This window comes from Trachypithecus francoisi, unplaced genomic scaffold, assembly GCF_009764315.1.
Source record: "Trachypithecus francoisi isolate TF-2019V2 unplaced genomic scaffold, Tfra_2.0 Lachesis_group10, whole genome shotgun sequence".
Taxonomy (NCBI): Eukaryota; Metazoa; Chordata; class Mammalia; order Primates; family Cercopithecidae; genus Trachypithecus; species Trachypithecus francoisi.
Window position 1 is genome coordinate 124,390,377 of NW_022681455.1, and position 24,117 is coordinate 124,414,493.

Here is a 24,117-nt window from a genome sequence, read left to right on the forward strand (position 1 = left end):
AAGGCTTGCTACAGGTGGCCTTGGTATTCCGAAAGAAGGCATTACTACACAGTTTCACTCTTAATGGGAAGTTCTGGGGAGGGTTTCTGCCAGAGACCAGGACCTTCATGGGAACACATTTTCTTTTCTAGTGGATGAAGCCATTTTCCTGAGCAGCAGGGATCAATCGTATTTATAGTGATAGTAGCAGTGGGCAGAGGAGGAACGTGGCTGCCCACTCCCTGTGTGCCCTAGGCCAAGATACCCATGTTTTCTGTGCCTCAGTTTCCCCATCCCTAAAATGAGATTGATAATATAACCTACCTCTTAGGGTTGTTGTTGTTGTAATCCATTGAGTTGCTACGATGAAGGCTGAGTGGCTTATAAACCACAGACATTCATTTCTCACAGTTCTGGAGGTTGAAAAGTCCAAGATCAACCTTCCAGCAGATTCTGTGTCCGGTGAGGACCCACTTTTTGATAGATGTCCATCTTCTCTCTCTATCTTCACATGATAGATAGACTGAGGCAGCTCTCTGGAATCTCTTTTTTTTTTTTTTTTTTTTGAGATGGAGTCTTGCTCTGTCACCAGGCTGGAGTGCAATGGCGTGATCTCAGCTCACTGCAACCTCCACCTCCTGGGTTCCAGTGATTCTCCTGCCTCAGTTTCCTGAGTAACTGGGATTACAGGTACATGCCACCACACCCAGCTGATTTTTCTATTTTTAATAGAGATGGGTCTCACGATGTTGGCAGGCTGGTCTTGAACTCCTGACTTCAAGTGATCTGCCTGCCTCAGCCTCCCAAAGTGCTGGGATTACAGACATGAGCCACTGCACCCTGCCAAATCCTGTTTTGCTCATATCTATTTTCCTTGAGCTGTAGCAAACACATTCTGGGGAGGACTGAGCTCCAGGATGTGTGATGGAGATGTCTATTTACCCAAGTTTTATCTTCAAAAGGTTTGGAAAATTGCCCGACAGCTTTTATAGACTCAGGATTAGCCACAGAGGACAGCCAGTGACTATGTCATTCTATGACTTTTACAGCTTCGAAAGTGCAGCAGCCATGGACACAGAGGGCCAGTGCCAGGGTTTCCTAATAACTTTGCCATTGTCCAATACATTAGTGCTTTTATGTACTTCGTGCATCACTGCTAGTCCCCATGAATAATATGCAGTACTGTAATTGCTTATTTGTACATAGTATATTCATATGTAAGAGTACATTACAAACCTAGTCTACATACATATAAGCACGTATTAACAATTCCTTAATTAACTACCGCACATCTACTGTTGTCAAGTACACAATAAAACCTAACCCATACGAATATTGACCCGTACTAGAAATCCTTAATATTATGTAGTACATACATTCGTTCATTGGACATAGCACATCTCAGTCAATAAGTCCCTCACCAACAAGGATATCCCTACCAAATTTTGGCCTCTGAATCTACCAACCTCTGAGAAATCATCATCCCGCTCAGGAGTACTACCTTCCTCCCTCCAGGCATACAACACTTGAGGGTGACTATTCTGAAACTCTACCTGGCCTCTGGTTCTTACTTCAGGGCCATAAAACTAAGTAAGATCACCCACATGTTCCTCTTAAATAAGACATCTCGATGGACTAATGACTACCACCCTATTAACCAGACTTGGCAGCAGAGTGAGACTCTGTCTCAAAATAACAACAATAAAAAACCAAAAAAAAACAAAAAAAAACAGGACTTGTAGGAAGGAGCCATTCTCCTCTCCCTAGATTCCTGCGCTGGTCCATGATGCAATGGCTCTCAAATGCTAGCATATAGAAGAATCATCTGCAATGCTAGTTAAAATGCAGATTTCTGGGCTTGCCCCAGACCCACTGTGTCAGAAAATGAGGGAGAGGTGTGCCAGGTGGTTCTGTTGTTCACAGGGCACACCTCTTGTCAAGGGGCATGGCCTTTGGGGAAGGGGTTTCCATAAGCTTGTCCACCCTCCCTGCAAGTTCCAGGGGAAGAGGTGCCCACAGAGGCTGAGGCTCTTGCTGACTTCAGCTTTGCTAGTGAGTGGACTTCCTTTGCTTTGGAATTGGGATTCAGACTCTCCCTCATCCCACACTGGGTGTCTCCCTGGTCAGTAGGAAGGGCCTTGAGCTCTATCTATCTCTCAGCACATGTGAGGCAGAGCCCCCGACCACCTCCTAGAAGCCAGTTAGGCCACACTCTCTGCTGCTGTCCACTGTGCCAGCCACTGGGGCAACCATTAGGAATGCATTCTGCTGCAAGTAACAGAATGTTAGACTAACAGTGGCTTAACTAATGAAGGGAATTTAAGAATTTTTATAACTAGATGAAGGTAAGCCAGTCCAGGATTGGCCAACAGTTCCAGGTGGCAGAGAGCCAGCAGTGGGGTGCCTCAGATGCTTTTGACTTTTTCCTCTTGGACATAAAGTGGCTGCCAAAGCCCCAGGCATCATGTCTTCCCATTGCTGTGTCCTAATGCAGGAAATAAGGAGGCAGCCAGGCAAATGAGAGAAGGTGCTCTCATGTGACCCTCTCCTCTTATCGGGGCAGAAAACATCCTTTCTAAGGGTACCCTGGCCAATTTCCCATGATGTTTCATTGGCCGATGACAGATTTTCCTTAACTTCAAGGAAAGCTGAGAAAGTCCACATCTGGCCTTTGGACCTTTACAGTGGGTAAGGAAGAGGGTGGGCTGGTGATTGCTGTTGGGCAGCCAAGCACGAGCAGGTCTGCCCTAACCACTTAGTAATCCAACATACGGAACAACTATTTGGAGCCTCAGGATGCTGCTGGTTTCCAGTACAGTCCTGCCTCTCAAAAGGATGAAATCCCAGTGGCTCTGACAAATGAGTTCCTGCTTCGTGTTTAAAACCTTCAGATCAGAAACACCCTTAGTTGCTTTCTAAACTGATTCTAAAACCACCAGAAAGTTATTCTTTCAGCTAAATATAATAAACCCTGCATTTTACGTTTATTTTCTATTTTGTCCTCAAAGAAAGTAGTATCCAGAAAGTATCCCTGATTCCCCCAACCTTTCACAGACCTAAACATAGCTATCCAGTCAGTTCTGGATCCTCCGTCTTCCAGCTAACAAACCCAGATCCTCCATCCTTCCCATGTGAGTCAGCTTTTCCAGGCTTTAAATTTCCCAGAACAGTGGTTTACACCCTCTCTTGACACTTGAAAAAATATTAATTGAATTGCCTCTCGGTAGCTTCCATCAGGAGTATTTTCAATTTCCTCCCATCCCTGACACAGAGGCCCAGCAACAGACAAAGCACATTAATAAGATTGTGTGCTTTGTGAGATCATGGAGGGCTTCTTAATCCAATTACAGCCCTCAGAGGGGATTAGGAAGAGAGACCCATGTGTCACCAGCTAGAGGTGGTCTGGCCCTGGGCATCGTACAGCTGGAGTTAGTAGATCCCACCTTGGGCTAATGGAAATAAACATTAGCGTGGCCCTGCTCCCTTCCTAAGGCCAGCCTCTCACTGCGTGGCTCCCTCCCTCGCTGCTCCCCTTCCTCTGTGGCATCCTCCACGGCGTAGTTCCTCCAAAGCCAGCGTTCCGTTCAGGGCGTTCCATTCAGGGAGTGTCAGCCTGGGAACGTAGGAGAAAAACTGGGGCTGGGGAAATTACTCTTGCAGCTCTTGCTTCCCCACTCTTCCTCACCATCTTCACAGCTTCTTGTTATTGATATCAATGCTAGGCCTAGCTCCATGGGAAATATTCAGCATTCATCCTGTCCCCTGATCTTTACAACAATCCTCTGTACTAGGATTTTATTGAAGAGAAAGCTGAGACTTCAGGGGTGGCAGTGACTTGCTGGTGGTCCCAGCGTTATGATGCGTCAGGGCCAGGACTTGACCCCCACCCATCTTTCTATTTAATTAAAACAATAGGGAATTTAAAAGGTAGAAATATCCAAGAATGTTAGATTTTTTGCATAATCAAAATGATATATAATTGTGTTGCAAAAGACTAGTGCTAGAGAAAAGCACAAGAATTACTGTCATTCATTCATTCATTCATGCAATGATATTTATTTAGAGCTCACTGTGGTCCTGACACTGTGCTAGGTGCTCTGTATTCACGGTGAAAGAAATGGTCTCTCTCTACAGCCTCCAAGGCAGCTTATAGTTATAAGAGCAAGAACTTTTGCTGCAAATAATGATGTCCCCAGGAAAGGAGAGAAGGAGGGAGGGAGGGAATTGTCTCCTTGGGAAAAAAACAACCAGTGGTCCCCAGCCGAGGAAAAGGAGCTGAGCGGCACAAATTGGTTATTTCCAAGCATCTTGACTGTCTCACTTGTCAGCAGATGGCTGGATTCCCCAGAAACCCCACTATTCTTCTGTTTGTGCATGGGTCTCTGGCTCTGGGGAATGAGATGTCAGACCAAACGAGGCCAAGATTGTGACTAGTGCTGGTGTGGGTGGAGATGGCCCTTGGGAGACTGAGGTGCTCGGCATCTCACTGCTGTTCAGAGGACCCACCTTCAGCGTTCTCGTGACCCAACAAGCCAAAGATCTGTCCCCTCCAGGATCCTAATTGAGATGAATAGCTGTATTTTCCACGCATGGCAGCTCTCTGGCCCTGATTTGAAGTTTACTTTACTGAGGTTGCACATTCTGGCATCACTTGGGATGGACAGAGATCCATTATTAGGATCCATAGAAGGAAGGATAGAATGGTAAATTACTGCTGTGTTACAGGGATCGAACCGAAACACCACTGTGCAGCCACTCAGCACTAAGAGCTTTGCATCTGTTAACTCTTAAAATCCTATTACCAACCCTGCTGGGAGTTGTTCTAGGTGAAGAGAGGAAGTCCAGTTACAACCAGGAAGCATCTCCAGTGTGTATGTGTGCACGCACTCTCCCACGTGTGGAGTGCTTAGCCCTGAATACATGTCAGCTGTAATTATTATGAAAGTGACTTTATTTGCCTAAGGACACTCTGACCCAACCTGCCAGATTCCACTCCCACCTCGTGCCAGCTCTTTCCCCAGCATCAATGGTCCTCATCTCTGCTTTCATTTTCCCACATCCACTGCAACCTCTACAACTGTGGTTGCTTACTTTTAGTTGACTGTAAATCAAATCTCTTGACTCATTTAGTCTTATCCTTCTTGCAAGAATAGCCATTATGGCATGAGTCTGATGGGTTAGCTACTTGTTCCAGTAAGCATTAGGAAAATAACTTGACAGAAGCAGTATGCCCTCGTCTTACCTAAATGTCTCCCCATGCATCGCTGACAGAGCCCCATTCTGGGAAATGCCTGCACCTACCACACCATGTGCTCTTGTGGTTGGGAAAGAGAGTGACAGACACTCAATTGACAGCACCATTGTATTACTAATGTTTATCATGGAGTTTCTTTGACATCCTCTGGTTTAGTCCACACAGTGGCTGGGGGAGGTGGGTACTATCGGCACCCTTTGCAAAATCACTTAGAGTGGTCCTCATCAAGGTTGCCTGTTGACACCGGGGGAGGACAATCCACCATTGTGTGGGACTGTCCTGGGTACAGCTTTGAGTCTAGTATTGCTGTCCCCTGCCTGGCAAATGACTGTAGAGTCCTCGAGTCAGTTGAAAATGCTCCCATACATTTTCACATGCCCTCAGATGGGCAGGGCCCAGCAGCTTAACTCCACATGGCTCAGACTCACAAATCCTTTTCCCCACATCATACTCTACTAGAAACCATGCGCCGAGGCTATACTTGAAGGGACATAGAGACCCTTTGACTCTGTGGCAAGTGAGAGAGAAACATTAAAAATAAAACTTCGGTTTTCCTGTTCCATTTGATCCACTGTGATCACAGAGGCAGTTATCTTGCTATAAAGCTACTGAAGCTTGGGCTTTATGGTCTTGTTTACCAGAGTCCCCATGGGTGTCGGGGGTGTGGAGTTACAGGTTCCAGGCAGGGAGGCTTAAGCCTCGCCGCTGCCAGGGAGTTGCCTAACAAGATCTCAGAGGGAGGCTCACTAAGGTTCAAGTCACTCACTGCCCAGATCACTAAGGCTCAAGTCATCTGTTGTCATTCATTTCTTAATAAAAAACAAACAGACAAACAAAAAACCAACATCCATACCTAATCTCACATTTTCATGTTTCATATTCTTTGTCTTAAAGATAGCCCCCCAATTACACAGGCTGCCTCCAAAGCCCAGCTCCATCCCTGAAGGCCCACTGTTGCTCGTGGAATTTCAGAGGGAGTTTGTGCAAACCACCTGCCCTTCGTGGCTGGTGTGCATCCTGAGACCCTTCTGTCTGCTTTCCAGCCATTGGACTATGAGATTTCCGCCTTTCACACCCTGCTGATCAAAGTGGAAAATGAGGACCCACTCGTACCCGACGTCTCCTATGGCCCCAGCTCCACAGCCACTGTCCACATCACTGTCCTGGATGTCAACGAGGGCCCAGTCTTCTACCCAGACCCCATGATGGTGACCAGGCAGGAGAACATCTCCGTGGGCAGTGTGCTACTGACAGTGAATGCCACGGACCCCGACTCCCTGCAGCATCAAACCATCAGGTGGGTGAGTGGCTCTGGAACCACAGACGGGAGGTGGGCAGGAATTGCTTTTCCTTTCCAGTCACAGAAGCTGGTTGTCAGGAGCAGATACCATTAAATTAAACTTGTCAACAATCCGGGCAAGTGGGAGGAAAGCGTCATTGAGAGGAGGTTGTGGCTGACGGCTGCAGGGGGCCAGGCTCTCTGGTGAGGGCGGTGCTCCCACCTGATTCCAGCCTGGGAGGAGAGTAGCTTCAGGGCTGTGTTCCCAAATGACCAGCCAGGTCTGCTGGCCCTGAGCACAGTCCTTGAAGAGAGAGAGGAGGGAGCCACTCCAGGTAGCCTCCTGCATCTCAGAAACTTGCCTACTTTGTCATTAGCACTGCTTCATGACAAATGTTTTAGCTGACTCCATTTACAGATACAAGTATTGCAGATTCATAGAGGTTCAGTACTTGCTCAAGCAGCCCAGCCTGGTGGCAGAGGAATCAGGATGGAAACAGGACACTCTGCAAAGTTCATGCTCCTTCTGGCTGCTAAATGCTCACTGACTCTGAGCTGTTGGGAGGGGAAGGAGCAAAGTCACTTCCTGGTGCTTGGAAATAGACCATTGGGATTGGTGTTCCGCCTGATGAGGGGCAGGCAAAAATTAATAATAATAATAATGTCTTCAGAAATCTCTGTCTTCCTTTCTTAAGCTCTGCCCGATGTTTAGATAGAAGGCATTTTCATAATGAGATTTAATTAAATGGTCGCTGTCTACCCGTGGTGCATCTAATACTCACAAATAAAAGACAACCTCGTTGGCACCTTGTTTCACAATAAACTTAAATCAGCGTGCAGATCCAAATGCACGCCTGTCTCTGCAGAGGAAAGTTATTAATCTTCCTCCTCCAAAATTTCATCTTCTTCTCATGTGAGATACAAAGAATCAAGTACTGGACACACTTACAATAAACACATGTCTGATTTTCCTGATTCGAAACACCTGAAAATGTGCAACAGGGACTGAGTCAACCACTTTACTTTGGAGCAAGCTGGCGGAGAAGAAGCCAAAGTTATTTTCCAACCCCAAAAGTGGATTTATTTTTATGGCTAAGCTTTCTGAATGCCAGATGAACTAGACAAGCATGTGAAATAATACCAAATCCTATAATAATGTGAATCTGAAATAGCCATTCTTTTTTTCCCTTTTTTTTTCTTGTTGCTATCTGACAATGGAAACACACAATTTAAACATCAAAGAGAAAGTCTCTCTTAAGTACTTAGATGGGAAAACTGGTAGTTTAACAGACTACAAGGTAGTTGGACAAAGGTAGGATGTCTACAGGTGAGCTTATCTGTCATGTTGTATTTCTACAATTGGAGGTGAAAGCAGGGACACTGAGGGTAATAAAATGAGTTAAATCAGATTGATGTTTCGGACCCTGTGTCTCTGCCATTGCTGGAACAACTTGGGATGCTGCCAGTCATAAAAGAGTTAATGCAATGAGGAGGGGTGGATGGAGATGTCTAGGACCCAGGACTAGATGTCCCACAAAGATGGGACAGACAGTGGGAGAGGAAGGTCAGGCTGAGTTGTTTGATTAAGACCAGCTCTGCTGACTTGGGAAAAGAGAAAATGTGCTGGAAGACCCTATGGATACTACATATGATGGAGGAATATCTAAAGAACCCACTTGAGGTAGCACAGGAGCTAGGGCATCCTTCAGGCTCTAAGTCACAGGAACAGACGGGCTTGCAGTTCAGGATCTCACAGCGAGAATAAACCAGCTCCAGCTGTTTTCCATTCTAGTGTCATTCGGCCCATGGTCACATTCCCAGGGCGGCTCTGCCTTGCTGGAACTGGGGTCATGTGCCTCCCTGCTCCAGGCACCTTGACTAGTGATCAATCGGGATGATGTTTCCAGATACCCAGCACAGAGGGCGGCTGACTGAGAAGGAGGGATGAACATCCTGTCTGGCAAATGAAGCTTGCTGCTGGGAGTATGGAGGCAGGCCACAGGTGCAGTCCCAGCAAACTGAGTTAGGAACAGGATTCCAGCCTGGGGAGGAAGGGGCGCCTCGGAGAGCTGAGACATTAAGGAGCATCTAGGCCAAGATTTGAGCCGTGGGGAGCAAAGTCCTGTTACTATTAAATAGCACTGGCAGACGAGGGACTTGATCCCACCACTGTGCAAGAGAAGGAGGTCGGAGAAAGCAACCTAGAAATGACTCAAGGTGACACCCATGGGGAGAAGCTGGAACGCAGAAAGTTCTGAGGATCTTCCTGTTTCTCTAGCGAGTGTGATAATCACAGCTGTGGCCTTCCATCACAAGTAACCAGGACCCAACTCACAGTGACATAGGCCAAAGGGGGGTCTTGCTTACTCGCATGGGTCACCACACCTAATGGAAAAGTCCATGGGAATGAAGGCCCCCAGCATGATGGAATTCAGGTGCTCAGACCATATTCCTTCTCCATATCTGGCTCTCCTTTCGCCTGGGTTGTCTCCATGCTCAGCCGTATTTGCACATCTGTAGAGGGAAGAGGGAAGAGGCACCAGCAACATCTGTCCTTGATCCTACCAGAGGAAAGCAACATCTTCCTTCCTAATCAGTAGCCCAGCCCAAGGCCCAGGTTGAGTCGTGAGCACAACTCTCTGAACCAAGCAGATTAGCAGGATGGATTGTGCCACGACTCCTGGTGCCTAAGCCTGCCACAGACCCCAGCACCCAGCTCTGAGGGCCTGCAGGGGCGGCTACCCGAGGAAGTGCAGGAGGCTCGTCCCAGAGGATGGGAAAAATGCTGAGTAATCAGGAACCACAGAGAGCCACTGGCACCAAGGTCAACCTTGTGAACCCCACAGAAAATAGAGCTGCAATGTGTCTCTGCAGCTGCCTGAGACAGGATTCCAGCCTGGGGAGGGAGGGACAATGTGTCTCTTAGGTCTGCCTAAGAGTTCTAGCATTTACAAATTGGCCTGGCTGAGTGATGGCTGGACTAATCCCTTTCCCAGCCTTGGAACAAAGTAAATGTGTCCGTGCATGTGCATATGTGTGTATTGCACACATTTCTCTGGCCTCACTCCTCACGCATATTCCTTCCTGCTGGCAGCCACAGCGGCCCACATGTGACCCTTTCTCAGCCTAGCACTGGCTGGACCCCCCCGTTTCCCTTCCTCCCTTCCCCCCTTCCATCCTTCCCCCCCACCACCTTTCCCTCCTTTCCTTTCTTCCCCTCCTCTCCTGGAGTAAAGCCGGGATAACATCACCGACAGGCTGAGCTGTTGTCACGGGAGCTCTTTGGGAAAAAGAGGCTCATTAATTATTTGCAGCCTTTGATCCTGCACACTGAGAAGTGCTGTCCCTGGGGGCCTGTGTGTGCAGCGGAAGAAAGGGGCTGCAGAGAGGGGCCAGGGAGGGAGACAGTTTTCTAATCTAATTGTCTATGCTGAGTTACCCAGTCTTCTCAGACAGATGCAACGGCCTTGCACATCGTGGTGTTACTGCTGCTGTTGTAATGATTCTTCAGGGAATAGGTATTGGAAGAAGAAACTTATCTCAAAGAGAACTCTTCCTTCTTCTCCTCCTCCTCCTCCACAAAACAGGAGTCAAGCATCTCCTGATAACATTTTAGTATCTCTAATATCTCTTTCTTCTTCCTTCTGTTGACTGCCGATGTGATACCTCTGTTCTTGTCTTCTTAGTTTAAAAGAATTTAAACAAGAGACACACAGCAAAAGAAGTGCAGCATAGAGTAATTTATTGCAACAGAAAAAGAATATGTTGAAAGTTAGGTGCAGAATCGCCAGTACACTCTGAGAGAGAGGATTCAGGGTGGGCTGCTCGCAAGAATGAGACAGCAAAGACCCACACCAGGGAGGCTCCCTTCTGGGAGTCTTCATGGTTATTCATAAGGAGGTGGGAAGAGGCATTACTAGGAAGCTGTTCTGGGTGGTCTTCCGGGTGCACCTGTGCGGTAGCTGTACATGCTCATTCATATGTCGCATGTCTCTTTAGCATCTAAAATCTCCACCCAGGGCTGTGTTTTTCACGATTATGATGAGCAAAGAGTCAGTTTAAGAACAGGTAAAATGAAAATGTGCATGTTCTCTGAAGGGGAAAGTCTCCATTGAAGACAGCTTTGCTTGAATGAGCTCAGTTACCGTGCAAATCCTGAGATTGACTCTGTTGGCTGTGCGGTCACCACAGTTGCTGCTGCTTCCCGAGAACATGGTCACTTCCTTGACTACCTATCCAGCTTCACTCCTCCTCCTTCCTCTATCTCTCTGCCTGACTGTCTCTCTGTCTCTCTCTCTCTCCCCACCCCACTATCTCTGTCTTTTCTGACATTCCCTGTGATTCAGCTCCAACAACCCCATCTCATCTCACCTTATTTATCAGGCCCTCGAAACTAAAAGCCCCCATGAGAGACCGGGATTCTGAGATCCTGAGATCTTGAGATCCTGTGGCGGGGCCTGCCCATCCTAATGGCCACTGTCACCTCCTCCCTGAGGGGTCTCCTTCCGTGGTCAAAATGGGAAGCCGCCTCCCCAACCGCAACCCCACCGCAACTTAGGAACACACTTCCAGCTAAGTCCAGCTCCTGGGCCACGTCCTGCCTCGCGTGAGGAAGTGCACGTCTCGGGCACCACCGCTCTTCTGCTGACCGCGGCTAGACACCCTCTCATCTCCCCAGGGAATGCTCGAGTCAGCAAAGGGTACCTTGATCTCCAAGGAAGCTGTGACTCCAAAGACAAGGGGTGTCCAAACATCAGAGGGAATCTTCTCACTAAAAAGCCTGGGTTATTAAGACTCGCTAAAAAGCCCTTCACGTTGTGTTATTAGCCAAACCAAAATGAACAGCAGTGGTCTAGTGACAGATGAAATTCTTCTTTTTAATGACACTTTCTTCTTATCCTTATTATAAAGTTAAGATAGTTTCTGGAAGAAACTTTTGAAAAGACAGGTAAGAATCAGGAAGATAATAAAGTATCTGTCATCATCTCAGACAAGGAAATCCCTTTTTCACCACTTGGGTCTATCTCCCTCAGTCACGTATGTGAGTATTCTGTTCTTCATTACCAAAATTGGCTTGCATTATCCACCCTCAAAACTCACCGTGTTTATTTCCCAGTATATGCTGAACAGCTTTTTGTCCCAAGAAATAGCCATTATTTTTCATTGCTGAATACTGTGCTATTATTCCATTACTCATCTGTTTATTTATTCCCTTGTTGTTGACTCTTTACGTTGTTTACACTTGTTTGCAGTTTTTTAAAACATTAGCGGGCATGCTTGTAGTGAAATTGTTTAATGTATCATCAATATCCTGAAGACAAGTCCCTGAAAATACTTTGGTTGAGCAAAAGTATTACTCTGTATTGTTAATGTTTTTTGGCATATACAGAATTCTTTGTTTTTAAGTCTAGGCAGTCAAATTTATATTTACCATTATTTCTAAATTGATGTCACAGTTTAGAAAGTCCTTCTCTCCAAGATCACGTACATCAGGTCCTAAAACAGAGCAGGTTCCCACTCTGTCCTCTCCCTGTGTGATGATGATAAGACTTGCTTCCGCTTTCAGGGTAGCAACTGTCCCCCACCCCAGGTGCACCAGGTAAAATATCCTGATGATATTGGAGTATCTCTAATGAGGAGTGGACTCATGTAACTGAACTGGTTTGCTCATTATTGTTAGAAAGAGTAGCTCAGGCTGGGCACGGTGGCTCACGCCTGTGATCCCAATACTTTCGGAGGCTGAGGCAGGTGGATCACTTGAGATCAGGAGTTCAAGACCAGCCTGGCCAATACGTCTCTTCTAAAAATACAAAAATTAGCCGGGCGTGCTGGTGTATCCCTGTAATCCCAGGTACTTGGGAGGCTGAGGCAGGAGAATTGCTTGAACTTGTTAAACCTGGGAGGCAGAGGTTGCAGTAAGCAGAGATCCTGCCACTGCACTCAGCCTGGGCAATAAAGTGTGACTCCATCACAAAAAAAAAAAGAAAAAAAAGAACCTCAAAGATAATTATGCAAAATGGAGGTAACTACATTTACTAAACCTTCTCCAACAGTGAAATGAAACACGGGAACTAACCCTTCCATCAGATCCCAATTTGGTTACGTTAGGGAGGCAGCCAGCAGCTAAATCCTTCTGAATAGTGGGGAGGACCCACTTCTTTCTCTCTACAATCAAGGGCAACCAAGTAACAATTCCTATTCCAAACATTTTTCAGACAGAACTCATCTTGCCCAGGATCTATAGTAAAAATTCCACAGCAGAGACTTCTGCCTACACTTTGAATATAGAAGATATGTGTTGAAGAAAAAAATTGTTTCTACCCATGTAAAATTTCATATCAGTGCTCAACACGTTTTTTGGAAAGGGTCATTCATCCAGGGAGACCTGCAAGTATGTGTCAAGCATTTTATCTGTGGGAACTAAGTTTGGCTGAACATAACAGGAAAATTCAAAATGACAGTGGTTCAGAGCAGATAGAAGTTGACTTTCATTTTTTTCTCACATAAAGTAGGTCTAGAGCAGACATAGCAGTCCAGGGACAGTGGCAGCCCCACACAGCCCCACACAGGGTTCTACTTGCTCACTATTTTACCATGTCTAGACTGGCATCCTCTTCCTCATGGTCTGTTATGGTTGCTAGTGCTCCAGCTTTCATATCTGCATTCCAGACAGCAGGATGGGAAATGGGGAAAGAAGAAGGATAATCCCCCTCTCTTTTAAGGAGACTTTCTGGAATCAACCACATTTTTATTTAAATCTTGTTGGCCAAAATTGGTCACATGGCCACACCTAGCTACAAGGGATTATGGGAAGTATGGTCATTTGACTGGGTAGCAATGTGTCTTGCTTTTTAAACCAAGGTTCTTTACTAAGGAAGAAAGGAAGAATGGATATTGTAAGGTAGATAGCACTTTCTGCCATGAACGCCTTTTTAGATGGAACCTTTCTACTTAATAAATAACTACAGGGTATATTTTAAAAGGGAAAAATATCTCGTGATATTAGATATTTGCATAATCAAAATAATAGATGATGTTGCTAAAGACTAGTGCTAGAGAACAGCGTATGGATTGCAATGATGCATTCATTCATGCCATGGTATTTGTGGAGAGCCCACTGTGGACCTGACACTGTGCTTGCCAGGTGCGGTGAATTCGCTGTTGAAAGAAATAGACTCTGTCTACAGCCTCCCAGGGAGCTTATCGTCATAACAGCAAGAACTTTTGCTGCAAATGATGGTGTCCCTATAAAGGAAGAAAGAAAGTGAGGGAGGAAGAAGGAATTAAAGAAATTGCTTCCTTGGGAACTAAGAACCAATGATCCCCAGCCAAGGAGATGGAGCAGAGTGGCACAAACTGCTTTTTCCCCTACACCATGCCTGGCTCACTTTCAGCAGATGGCTGGATTCCCCAGAAACTCTGCTCTCCTCCTGGCTGTGCATAGGTCTCTGCCTCTAGGGAATTGGGTGCCAGACCAAACTCAGCCAAGATTTTCACAACCCCCTGCAGACATGGGTTTTGAGAATGATGGTAATAACATTGCTGCTGGGATGATTAAAATACCTAACATTTTTATATAGAACTTTACCAAAAGCACTGTTACCAGTCTTCTTGTAACCACCCTGTAAATGAGAACATCTTGGTCTCCCTTTTTACTGATGAGGAGAGCAGAATCTCCCTGAGCCATGGTTAAAGGAGGAAAGCACACAAGCAGGGTTTACAGAGGCTGAGTTAATGTGGTGAATGAGCACATGGGAGCTTTATCCACACCACTGCGCCTACTGCTGATGTTGGCTTAAGGCTTTTTGAGCATCTCTTAGTGTAACTTCACCAAGCTTCACACTTCCCCAATCCTTGGCATAACTGTCCATCTTCCCACTAGACTTTGTGCTCAGAGAGAGTAACAGTCATCTTTTTATCTCCTTCCCTGATGAACCACCAGAGCTTCCTCAGTACCACTGAGTTAGTTAAGCACTTTAGGCACAGGACTAAGACCTTCAGACTTTCCATGGGCCTACAAAAATGTCAGGTACCTGAATACATAGTCTATTGCCTCCAAAATTCAAAAAGAAAGCAGGAAAATTGAAATTAATAAATATCAACTGTCCACGGAATCATGACAACTTTAGCAGGTTAAATATAATATTTGCAAAAGTGTCTTCACATTTGCAAACTATTTGTAGCTCTCACCTTGCAAGAATGGCAGATAAATTTTAGGTAATTATTAGTAGAATATTTCTTATAGCACAGTAATTCCTAAAGCAAAAGTATAAAAATAATTTCAAACACGTGTAGTGTGGGTACATTTTAGTACATTTGATACAATTTGCGGTGAGGCCACCATAAACAGAGAAAAATTCTTAAGGGCTCAAATGTCTTGAAACAGCCCAATCCCAGCATTAGGGCTGGTGCATGACCAGTACTCAGTAACCAGGTAGAATAGATTAATGGCAGCTGGGTTGGGGGTGACTGCATGCCCACATTTTTCAGCATAAGTGGACATAGGATGACCGAGTGTGATGGCTCATGCTTGTAATCCCAGCACTTCGGGAGGTCGAGGTGGGTGGATCATTTGAGGTTAGGAATTCAAGAGCAGCCTGACCAGCATGGTGAAACCCCATTTCTACTAAACATACAAAAAAAGTTAGCTAGGTGTGGTGGTGCTTGCCTGTAGTCCCAGCTACTTGGGAGGCTGAGGCAGGAGAATCGCTCAAACCTGGGAGGTGGAGGTTGCGGTGAGCCAAGATCATGCCACTGCCCTCCAACCTAGGTGACAGAGTGAGATCCCATCTAAGAAAAAAAAAAAAAATGTAGACATAGCTTGTATTAGTCCATTCTCAAATTGCTAAGCAGAAATGCCTGAGACTGGGTAACTTATAAAGAAAATGATTTAATTGTCTCATGGCTCTGCAGGCTGTACCGGAAGCATGGCAGCATCCACTCAGCTTTTGGGGAGGCCTCAGGAAACTTAAAATCATGGCAGAAGGTGAACAGGGAACCGGCACTTCACATGTCCGGAGCAGGTGGGCCAGAGTACTACACACTTGTAAACAACCAGATCTCACAAGAACTCACTATCCTGAAGACACCACCAAGGAGGGATGGTGTTAACTCCCCTGATCCCATCACCTCCCACCAGGCTTCAACATTGGGGATTATATTTCAATATGAGATTTGGGTGAGGACACAGATCCAAACCACATCATAGGTTTTGTTTTCTTTTAATCTTCAAACATTGACTAATGTCTACCAACCATGAAAACATTTGCATTTGGCCTTGTTTTAAACCAATCCCAGGAAGGGTAACCAATCCTAGTAGGGAGACTTTAGAAGGACGTACAGGTCTCTCACAGAACTTTCCAAGTCCATGAAAGTTACATTAAAGAGCCATTTCCATCAGCCAACCCTTTTTCCGAAGCCTTGATCCAAATTGAGCCTATTCTTTGAACACAGAATATCTGAATCAGATCCAAATTAAATACTCGTGTCTTTGAAAACTACAACTGCTTTGTCCTGATTTCTTTGGGACTCAGTCTTTTTTAAGTCATTTCCTTCCTCCTAGTCTTTCGGACCTGGATGCTTTTTAACTTTACAGTAGAATTCATTCATGCATTCAAACTGGTAAAGAATACAACATAGAATAATGACATTTCAGCCCCAAAAGATTTGTTAAAATGCCCAATTTCCATTTTTACTGGTCTTCTCATGATTCATCAAGTCCTTTTCTTTAACACCTTGTTTAATCTAATATTGGAGCTCATTCAAAGGAAATCATGAAAAATGATGGGAAATTAAGCAAAACCCATCATTGACTGGCTATGGGACATTTTATTCTGTATCTTCTAAGACCTTTGGAAGTAAAGGCAAAAATCAGCTCTCTTGAAAATGTGAATTTTGTCATCACTGGCATTCTCAGAAACATAGGAGTTCAAAAATATGTAGTAGCCTACCATTTATTGGGAGGTAGGAAGATTTCTAATCCCAAAAGCAGGTTTCAAAACCAGATTTAAGAGTTTAGATTGGGGTGACTCCCACCTTTTAAATTTTAATCAGAAGTTAAAGACCAAATAATAACATTTCTACCTGGAGAAATTAAGAGAAGGCCTTCATGTACTAAACTATATTACTAACGCTTCATCTTAATTAAATGTGGTTACTGACCTCAATAAAAGGATCTGGGATGAGGTCATTGTTTTGGTTCTTGTTTTTAATGAGTTAATATTTTTTTCCTTCTTAAGTCAAGAAGCACAGAGTTTGAAGCGTAAATGGATTGTTTACAGTAGTGCCTTTGTGATTTTTAATTAAAGTGATATTCTTCCATTGTAAGTTTATGGTAGCAATACATTCTATTGCCTATTCTGCTGTGGAATTTTTAAATTATTTATGCAAATATAGTAGCACAGATCTTATTTTTAGTGGTCAGATTTTCTGTTATGAAGATGCTGGGGGAAACAAAGCCTCACAAATTAAACTATGGGATTATTAAAGTTTTAAGAGCTTTGTTAGCTAAAAATGGAATCCTGGCTTTTATAATGGTCCAGAGACTGAAGATTTTCATTATTCATGTCAATTAAAGGTGCTCGATTTGGTTAATATGAAACATCTGGCCATTTGGGTAAACAGATGAAAGGCTATTTTACAAAGCAACCACCTCTTTAACATCCATCTACATATGTTGTTATAAATTTGCCATAGGCCAGACTTTCATTATTGAAAACATGGTTTCAAATTGGCTATATTTGAATATAATTATCAGGGTCCTTCTTGTCAGCCTTAGAAATTAATCCTCAGAACCAATATAGAAAATATTGACACATGTTAATATTGTTCCTTGACCAATATTTTCTAAGCTGTTAAATCTACTTAGCTTTTTTTTCTTAATAAACCCATTTGAAATAGATGAGGATTGCTACATAAGCTACTAACATTGCACTGATTGAAAAAGCCACACATTTCAGGATTGCAACCGAAGTCAGTTGCATAGGGAAAATAGCTGATTTATTATCTGAGTTTGTCTGTCAATCACCAACACCCATCAGCCAGCAAGCACGAGGAGCTCATCATGGCATTAACCCTCACACGGGTAATGAAACCACAGGCGGTGACTCATGTAACTAATTCAAGAAATGCATTTCATCATCTGCTCCCAATTTGCTTTCCAAATGAATCTCAAAGCTTGTATTTTCAAGTGATGAGGCTCTAAACTACAGTCCTCCTACAAAGGCTTAATTTGGGGATTTCCTCATGCATTCCAATAGCGTTGGCAGGAACCTCACTAGAAGATCCGACCTCCTTATATGGCTGCTTCTAAGTATTCTTGAGTCCCAGCGTGTAGTCTGCACATGTGAAAGGGGGACCTAGGGATTTGGACTAGGGCTGTGGCAGGAGAACCTATCTCTGCATTCATTCATCCCACACCTACAACATACTGGCTGTTTTTCTAGGCTTTGGGGGATACAGCAGCCCCAGAAACAATTAGAAGTATCTGTTGGCCGGGAGCAGTGGTTCACACCTGTAATTCCAGCGCTTTGGGAGGCCAAGGCGGGTGGATCACCTGAGGTCAGGAATGTGAGACCAGCCTGACCAACATGGTGAAACCCCGTCTCTACTAAAAATACGAAATTAGCTGGGCGTGGTGGTACATGTCTATAATCCCAGCTACTCGGGAGGCTGAGGCAGAAGAATCGCTTGAAGCCAGGAGGCGGAGGTTGTGGTGAGCCAAGATCACGCCACAGCACTCCAGCCTAGGCAACAAGAGCAAAACTCCATCTCAAAAAAAGAAAAAAAAAAAATCTGGTATGGAAATGATATTCCTATGGAAGAGAGAAAAAGAATGAGAGAATTGATAAATACAATAAATGGCACAGTAGCTGGTGATTAATGCAAAGAAAGAAAGCAGAGAAGGAAGGAGGGGAGTCGTTACTCTAGACGGGGTCAGCACAAGCCTCACCAATGCTGTGACACTGCAGTGAAGAACTGGAGGAAGTGGGGGTGAGCCACACAGCTGTCCGGGGTGGAGAGGTCCAGGTAGCGGAGGCAAGTGCAAAGGCCCCAAGGCAGAGTGTGCAGGAGTGTGCCCAGCACACAGCGAGTTGGGGGAAGGTGGGAGATGAGGCCGATGCTCTGGAGAAGATGGAGAAAGTGTTAAGCAGGTTGGTGGGATTAGGAAAGAGGGGCAGTTAAGAGAAAGGGAGACAGAGGCAGAGCACAGGACTGGAGTGGAGGGTGCCATAGTAATCCAGGTAAGAGGCCACATGGGTCTGGGCAGGGATGGTTGCAGTGCAGGCAGTGAGAAACAGCAGATACTGAATTTGTTGTTGTTCTTGTTTTATTTTTGAGACAGAGTCTGGCTATGTCTTTCTGGCTGGAGCGCAGTGCCACAATTTTGGCTCACTGCTACTTCCACTTCCCGGGTGCAAGTGATTCTCGTGCCTCAGCCTCTGGAGTAGCTGGTATTACAGACATGCACCACCACACCCAGCTAATTTTTGTATTTTTAGCAGAGACTGGGTTTCACCATGTTGGCCAGGCTGGTCTCGAACTCCTGGGCTCAAGTGATCCATCTGCCTCGACCTCCCAAAGTGCTGGGATTATAGGCGTGAGCCACTGCGCCAGGCCCTGAATGTTTTGAAGGTACTGGTGACAGGGATTTGCTAACCAACTGTGCCGTGTGTGTGTGTGTGTGTGTGTGTGTGTGAGAGAGAGAGAGAGAGAGAGAGAAGAGTAAAGATTGACTCCAAGACTTTTGTCCAAGCAATTGAAAGCACAGAGGGCACATCTATGAGCTTTGCAAGCTCTCTGGAGAAGTGGCGAAGTAACCTGGGGGAGGGAAGTACAGGAACTCAGTCTTGCTCTTGTTGAGTTTGAAGTAGATAAAGGGAGCACATGAGCTGGGTATCGGGGGCGTTTATGCTAGAGGTAAAAGCCTGGGTGTCATCAACATCCAGATAGAATTTAAATCATTGAGACTATGATCCCCAAAGAGGGAAATGAACGTAGGGCTGTGGCCCAGCCCTGGGACACTCTCATGTTGGGAGGAGTGGCCCTGCCTGGTGCTGTGTCGCATGAGGCACTGCTTCCTGAGAATCCCCTTAGAGCCTTGCAAAGAAAAGTACATAGCTGACCAGGCACGGTGGCTCACACCTGTAATCCCAGCACTTTGGGAGGCCAAAACGAGTGGATTGCTTGAGCCCAGGAGTTTGAGACCCACCTGGGCAACATGGCGAAACCCCATCTCTACACACAAATAGAAAAATTAGCTGGGCATGGTGGTGCATGCCTGTGATCCCAGCTATTCAGGAAGCTGAGGTTGGAGGATCGCTTGAGCCTGGGAGGGAGAGGTTGCAGGGAGCCAACATTGCACCACTGTATGCCATCCTGGGTGACAGACCCAGTCTCAAAAAAAAAAAAAAAAAAATTCTTTGGCATAAATACAGCTGGATTTGAATTCCATCTCTTTCACTCACAAAAGGTTCGACATCCCTTCCTCATCTATAGGACAGGGATGATCACACCCATCTCACAGGGGTGTCCAAAATATTAATGAGATAATGCTCTATCAGATTTCTAGACTTTATATTTAGCTACTCTTCACATTTGCCTTTTCTATTTAATTATGTTCTATCCTTTCTTCCTGGTCCCTGTTCTCTTCCCCAATCATTTTAAACGTAACTATTTTATAGTCTAGATATTTGTTAAATTCAGATATTTCTCTTCTTTTTCTTCGGAGCCTAGCTGTGGGTTTCCATGGGTGAAAGGCTCACAGTTTACTCAACATTGCTAACTGTCTGTTGCAGAAAGGGCATCTGCTTTTGCCTAGTCCACCAGGTTGTAGGCACAGGCTTGGCCCAGAGCATCTGCCACGCAGGCTGAACTCATTTCTATTCTTGATCCAGGGATCCACAGAGCCACAGCATTTCTGATCCTATCTTTAAGTTTACAGAAGAAGAAATGGGCCAAAGAGGAAAAGCAGCTTGTGCACGTCAGCGCCATGCTGAGTCATATGTGAGCTGGGCACAAAAGGAAAAATCAGTAACAATGATCCTGCTTTATTTAAAAATCTGATGTTTTGCTTATTATGAATTTTTGCAATTTTTTTTTTAAACAGAGTCTCAGTCTATTGCCCAGGCTGGATTGCAGTGGCACAATTTGGCTCACTGCATTCTCCTGCCTCAGTCTCCTGAATAGCTGGGACTATAGGCATGTGCCACCACACCTGGCTAATTTTTGTATTTTTAGTAGAGACGAGGTTTCATCATGTTGACCAGGCTGATCTTGAACTCCTGACCTCAAGTGATCTGCCCACTTCAGTCTTCCTAAATGCTGGGATTATAGGCGTGAGCCACCATGCCTGGCTAATTTTTGCATTAGTTTTGATTTCTAAAATACTGCATGAAAACATCTATCTGAATGATTGAGTTTTTCAGTGTCTCCTTAAAACTTGTGACCAAGATCAGGGCCTGGCTTGACTCTCCCTAGTCCAGCCCAAAGGGAGGCATTGGGGTGGAGTGCCTTCTCTTGCCCTGATGGTCTGCCCAGAGCCACACCATGTCCTCTGCAAGTCACAGCCCTGTTCTGTAGCATTCTTGGCTCTTTGTGTCCTGCAGAGGTTTACCTGGTTGCTGGCCTATGTCACCTGTTCCTGTTTTGTGACAGAGACACTCTTTAGTCTGGGGGCAGAATATGCAAATGTTTAACTCTTATATCATAAGCACCCATCCTCACAGAGGGCAGCTGGGGACAGTCATAACAGCAAGTCTGCTGTGGAGGTCATCACGGGCACTGCAGAAGACTCAAATTTGTGGAGGGGATTTGGAGTGGATGTTTTTCATTCCTGGCTGCTCCCCATCCTTTATCGTCCGTCATAGCATCCTAAACCCTCTTTTGGAGAAAACCCTGTTTTGTGCAGTGTTGGTGGGAGGTAGTAACCACTCCCATTCTCTCCCAATGCGGCAGGAGTGGATATGGGACATGAGACAACTCCAGCAAACTGGATGCTCTTTCATGAGTGATTGGGGGGTGAGCAGAGGTCATGTTCATTGCATGGGAAGCACAACATGAGAACTCGGCTGTTCTCTTTGTGGTGGTCCCTAATCCCTCCCTCCCTCCCATTGAGTTCTATTTGGTGGCTACTCATTTTTCCAGTCTGTCCTCTGGCTTTCTATCCATTCTATGATGGCTAATGTCAACCTGGTCTGTTCTTGTTTTATTCCACCTAACATAGCCCATGCTGGTTTCTGTTGCTTGCCACCATGAATCCTGACAGACAGCGGACTAGGAATGATTAGAGGTTCTGAATTGTCATGTCCTCTTTTGCTCAGAGGAACAGTCTCCTCTGATTCACTTCACTTCGAACATTCAACTGGATCCTAAACTTGTTTGGGTGACAGAGTATCCACAACTCATGGTGTTATTTGCACAGTGTGATGTACTTTGCAGAGCATCTTAAAATACTGATAAATTTAATCCTAATGCCCAAACTAGGAACAGTTTTACTAGCAGAAAATATGACTATATTATATGTGTGCTCTAGAAAAACTGCAAAATCAAGCCTACCTCCACCAAAGGGCCAAGTTGCAAACGTTCATGAATCAGTTGTTCATCTCCTACCTTTAATAGCAGCTCACCGTCCATTCATTGGCACTGTCATCTCTGAATGCTTGCTTACGGGTAAGCAAACAGCAGATGGCAAAACTTATTATTTAGAAACTTCTATCTGCCCCCTTGGATTTTACTAGGAATGGGGAAGAGACTGTTATCATGAGATTTAAGCAGTGAGGTACCCGGGGCTGGCTTGTGGAAAGTAAAAAAAAAACCAAGTCCATAAGGCATGAAACCAAAAATTTTACAAAAACACCCCTACGAGTCGCAAAGAGACACCTTTAGTAAATGACTACACATTATGCTCTTTTTGCTAAAAATGCTAACCAGTTAAATTAATGCTATGTACCACGCACAGTGTTCTAAACACCTTCCCTGAATTCTTTTCTTCTTTATCCATTGCAGTGACTCTATGACCTAGATATTATTATTTCTCCCCATGTTTCAGGTGGGGAAACTGAGGCCCAGCAGGATTAAAAATCTGCCCAAGGTTACACTTCTGGAAGATGGACACGTGGGGATTTGTGCTCAGGAAGTCTGGCACTAGTCTGGCAGTTGTGGTCCCTGGGCTATGTGCTTTTCTTTTCTTTTTTCTTGTCTTTTTTTTTTTTTTTTTTTTTTTTGAGATGGAGTTTCACTCTTGCCCAGGCTGGAGTGCAGTGGTGCAATCTCAGCCTACTGCAATCTCTGCCTTCTGGGTTCAAGTGATTCTCCTGCCTCAGCCTTCTGAGTAGCTGGGATTACCGGTGCGTGCCACCAGGCCTGGTAATTGTTGTATTTTTTAGTAGAGATGGATTTCACCATATTAGCCAGGGTGGTCTTGAAGTCCTGACCTCGTGATCCACCTGCCTCGGCCTCCCAAAGTGCTGGGATTACAGGTACGAGCTACTGTGTCCGGCCAGCTCTGTGTTTTTCTTTGCAAGGCTGTAAGAGATCAGAGATCTGTCCTTTCCTGTGCAGCCACTCTGGGGTAGTTTCTAGGGACAGCCTGAATCTTGGATGGAATAAAAAGAGTCAAGGTCAGTTTCCTTTGCTTCCATAAGGAAAACACATCCTTCAAGTCCGAGAGTCTCTGTTTGCCTATAGTAAGTTTGGCAAAATTAGGAAGTTTATGATAGAGCCTTGTTCTCCCTAACACAATCACAGGAATAGAATGCACAGGGAAGTGGCCATGAAATAGTTAAATGGAAAGAAACCGTGACACACAGAGCCTGTAAAAGCGTTTAGTATCATCAACCCATGCAACAAGTGCATGTCCAGCAGGCCAAGCCATCCCTGTCATCAGATGATGGCAGGAAGAGCCTCTGCTATGAAAAGAGCAAGCCGGGAAGAATGCATCCCTAGGGACTTCCTGCAACCTTGACTCTAGGGAGCAACCTTGAGTCCGTGGAGGTCTGGCCAGACTCCCTCCCCGTGCTCTTACAGGCATCTGGCGGCAGTGATTTTTGCTGTGGCTATCAGCAGTGAAAGCTGTCATAAATCCATCAACTAAAATCAGAAATGGAACACCCAATTTTATTCTGAAAAACAGAAGTCGGAGACAGCAAGCTATTGGGTCTGGTTGTAATTGCACACACAGGGCACGCTTCTCTGGCTTCAGTTTGGTTTGGGAGCAGAGAGGTAAGGACGGCTGTCATTGAGTCAGATTTCCTGAGTGTGAATCTAAGTGTGAATTTCTTTGGATAATTTCCTGAATCCTCCTAAGCCTTATTGTCTTCCCCTGTATAAAGGGGGTAATCAGAGACCCACAGGGTTGTTGTGAAATGAAGAGTGATTTAATGCAGAAGGTTCAGGGAACAGTGCCTGGGACAAAGTAAATGCCAGCTACTGTATTGTAACCTTGAGCAATTTGGTGTGGCTATAAGAGAAAGCGGCCAACCTAGCCTGGCTGTTTTAGGGAAGTGGATCAGACCTGCTGGTGAAAGAAGACAGGAGATGGAAGGAGCCAGGCCGGCCCAGGTCTGTTCGACTCCCGGGGACAGTGTGCACTCTACCCTGGGGCCTG

General features: G+C 45.3%; 1 protein-coding gene across 1 annotated transcript in view; it reads left to right on the plus strand.

Annotated features, from left to right (window-relative positions):
* The window catches only part of CDH13 (cadherin 13), a 1,187,477-nt gene that overhangs the window by 1,055,354 nt on the left and 108,006 nt on the right, over nt 1–24,117 (plus strand). Inside the window, exon 10 of the mRNA XM_033219143.1 lies at nt 6,277–6,530. Coding sequence (XP_033075034.1) covers nt 6,277–6,530 — 254 coding nt within the window. The remainder of the gene's footprint in view (nt 1–6,276; nt 6,531–24,117) is intronic.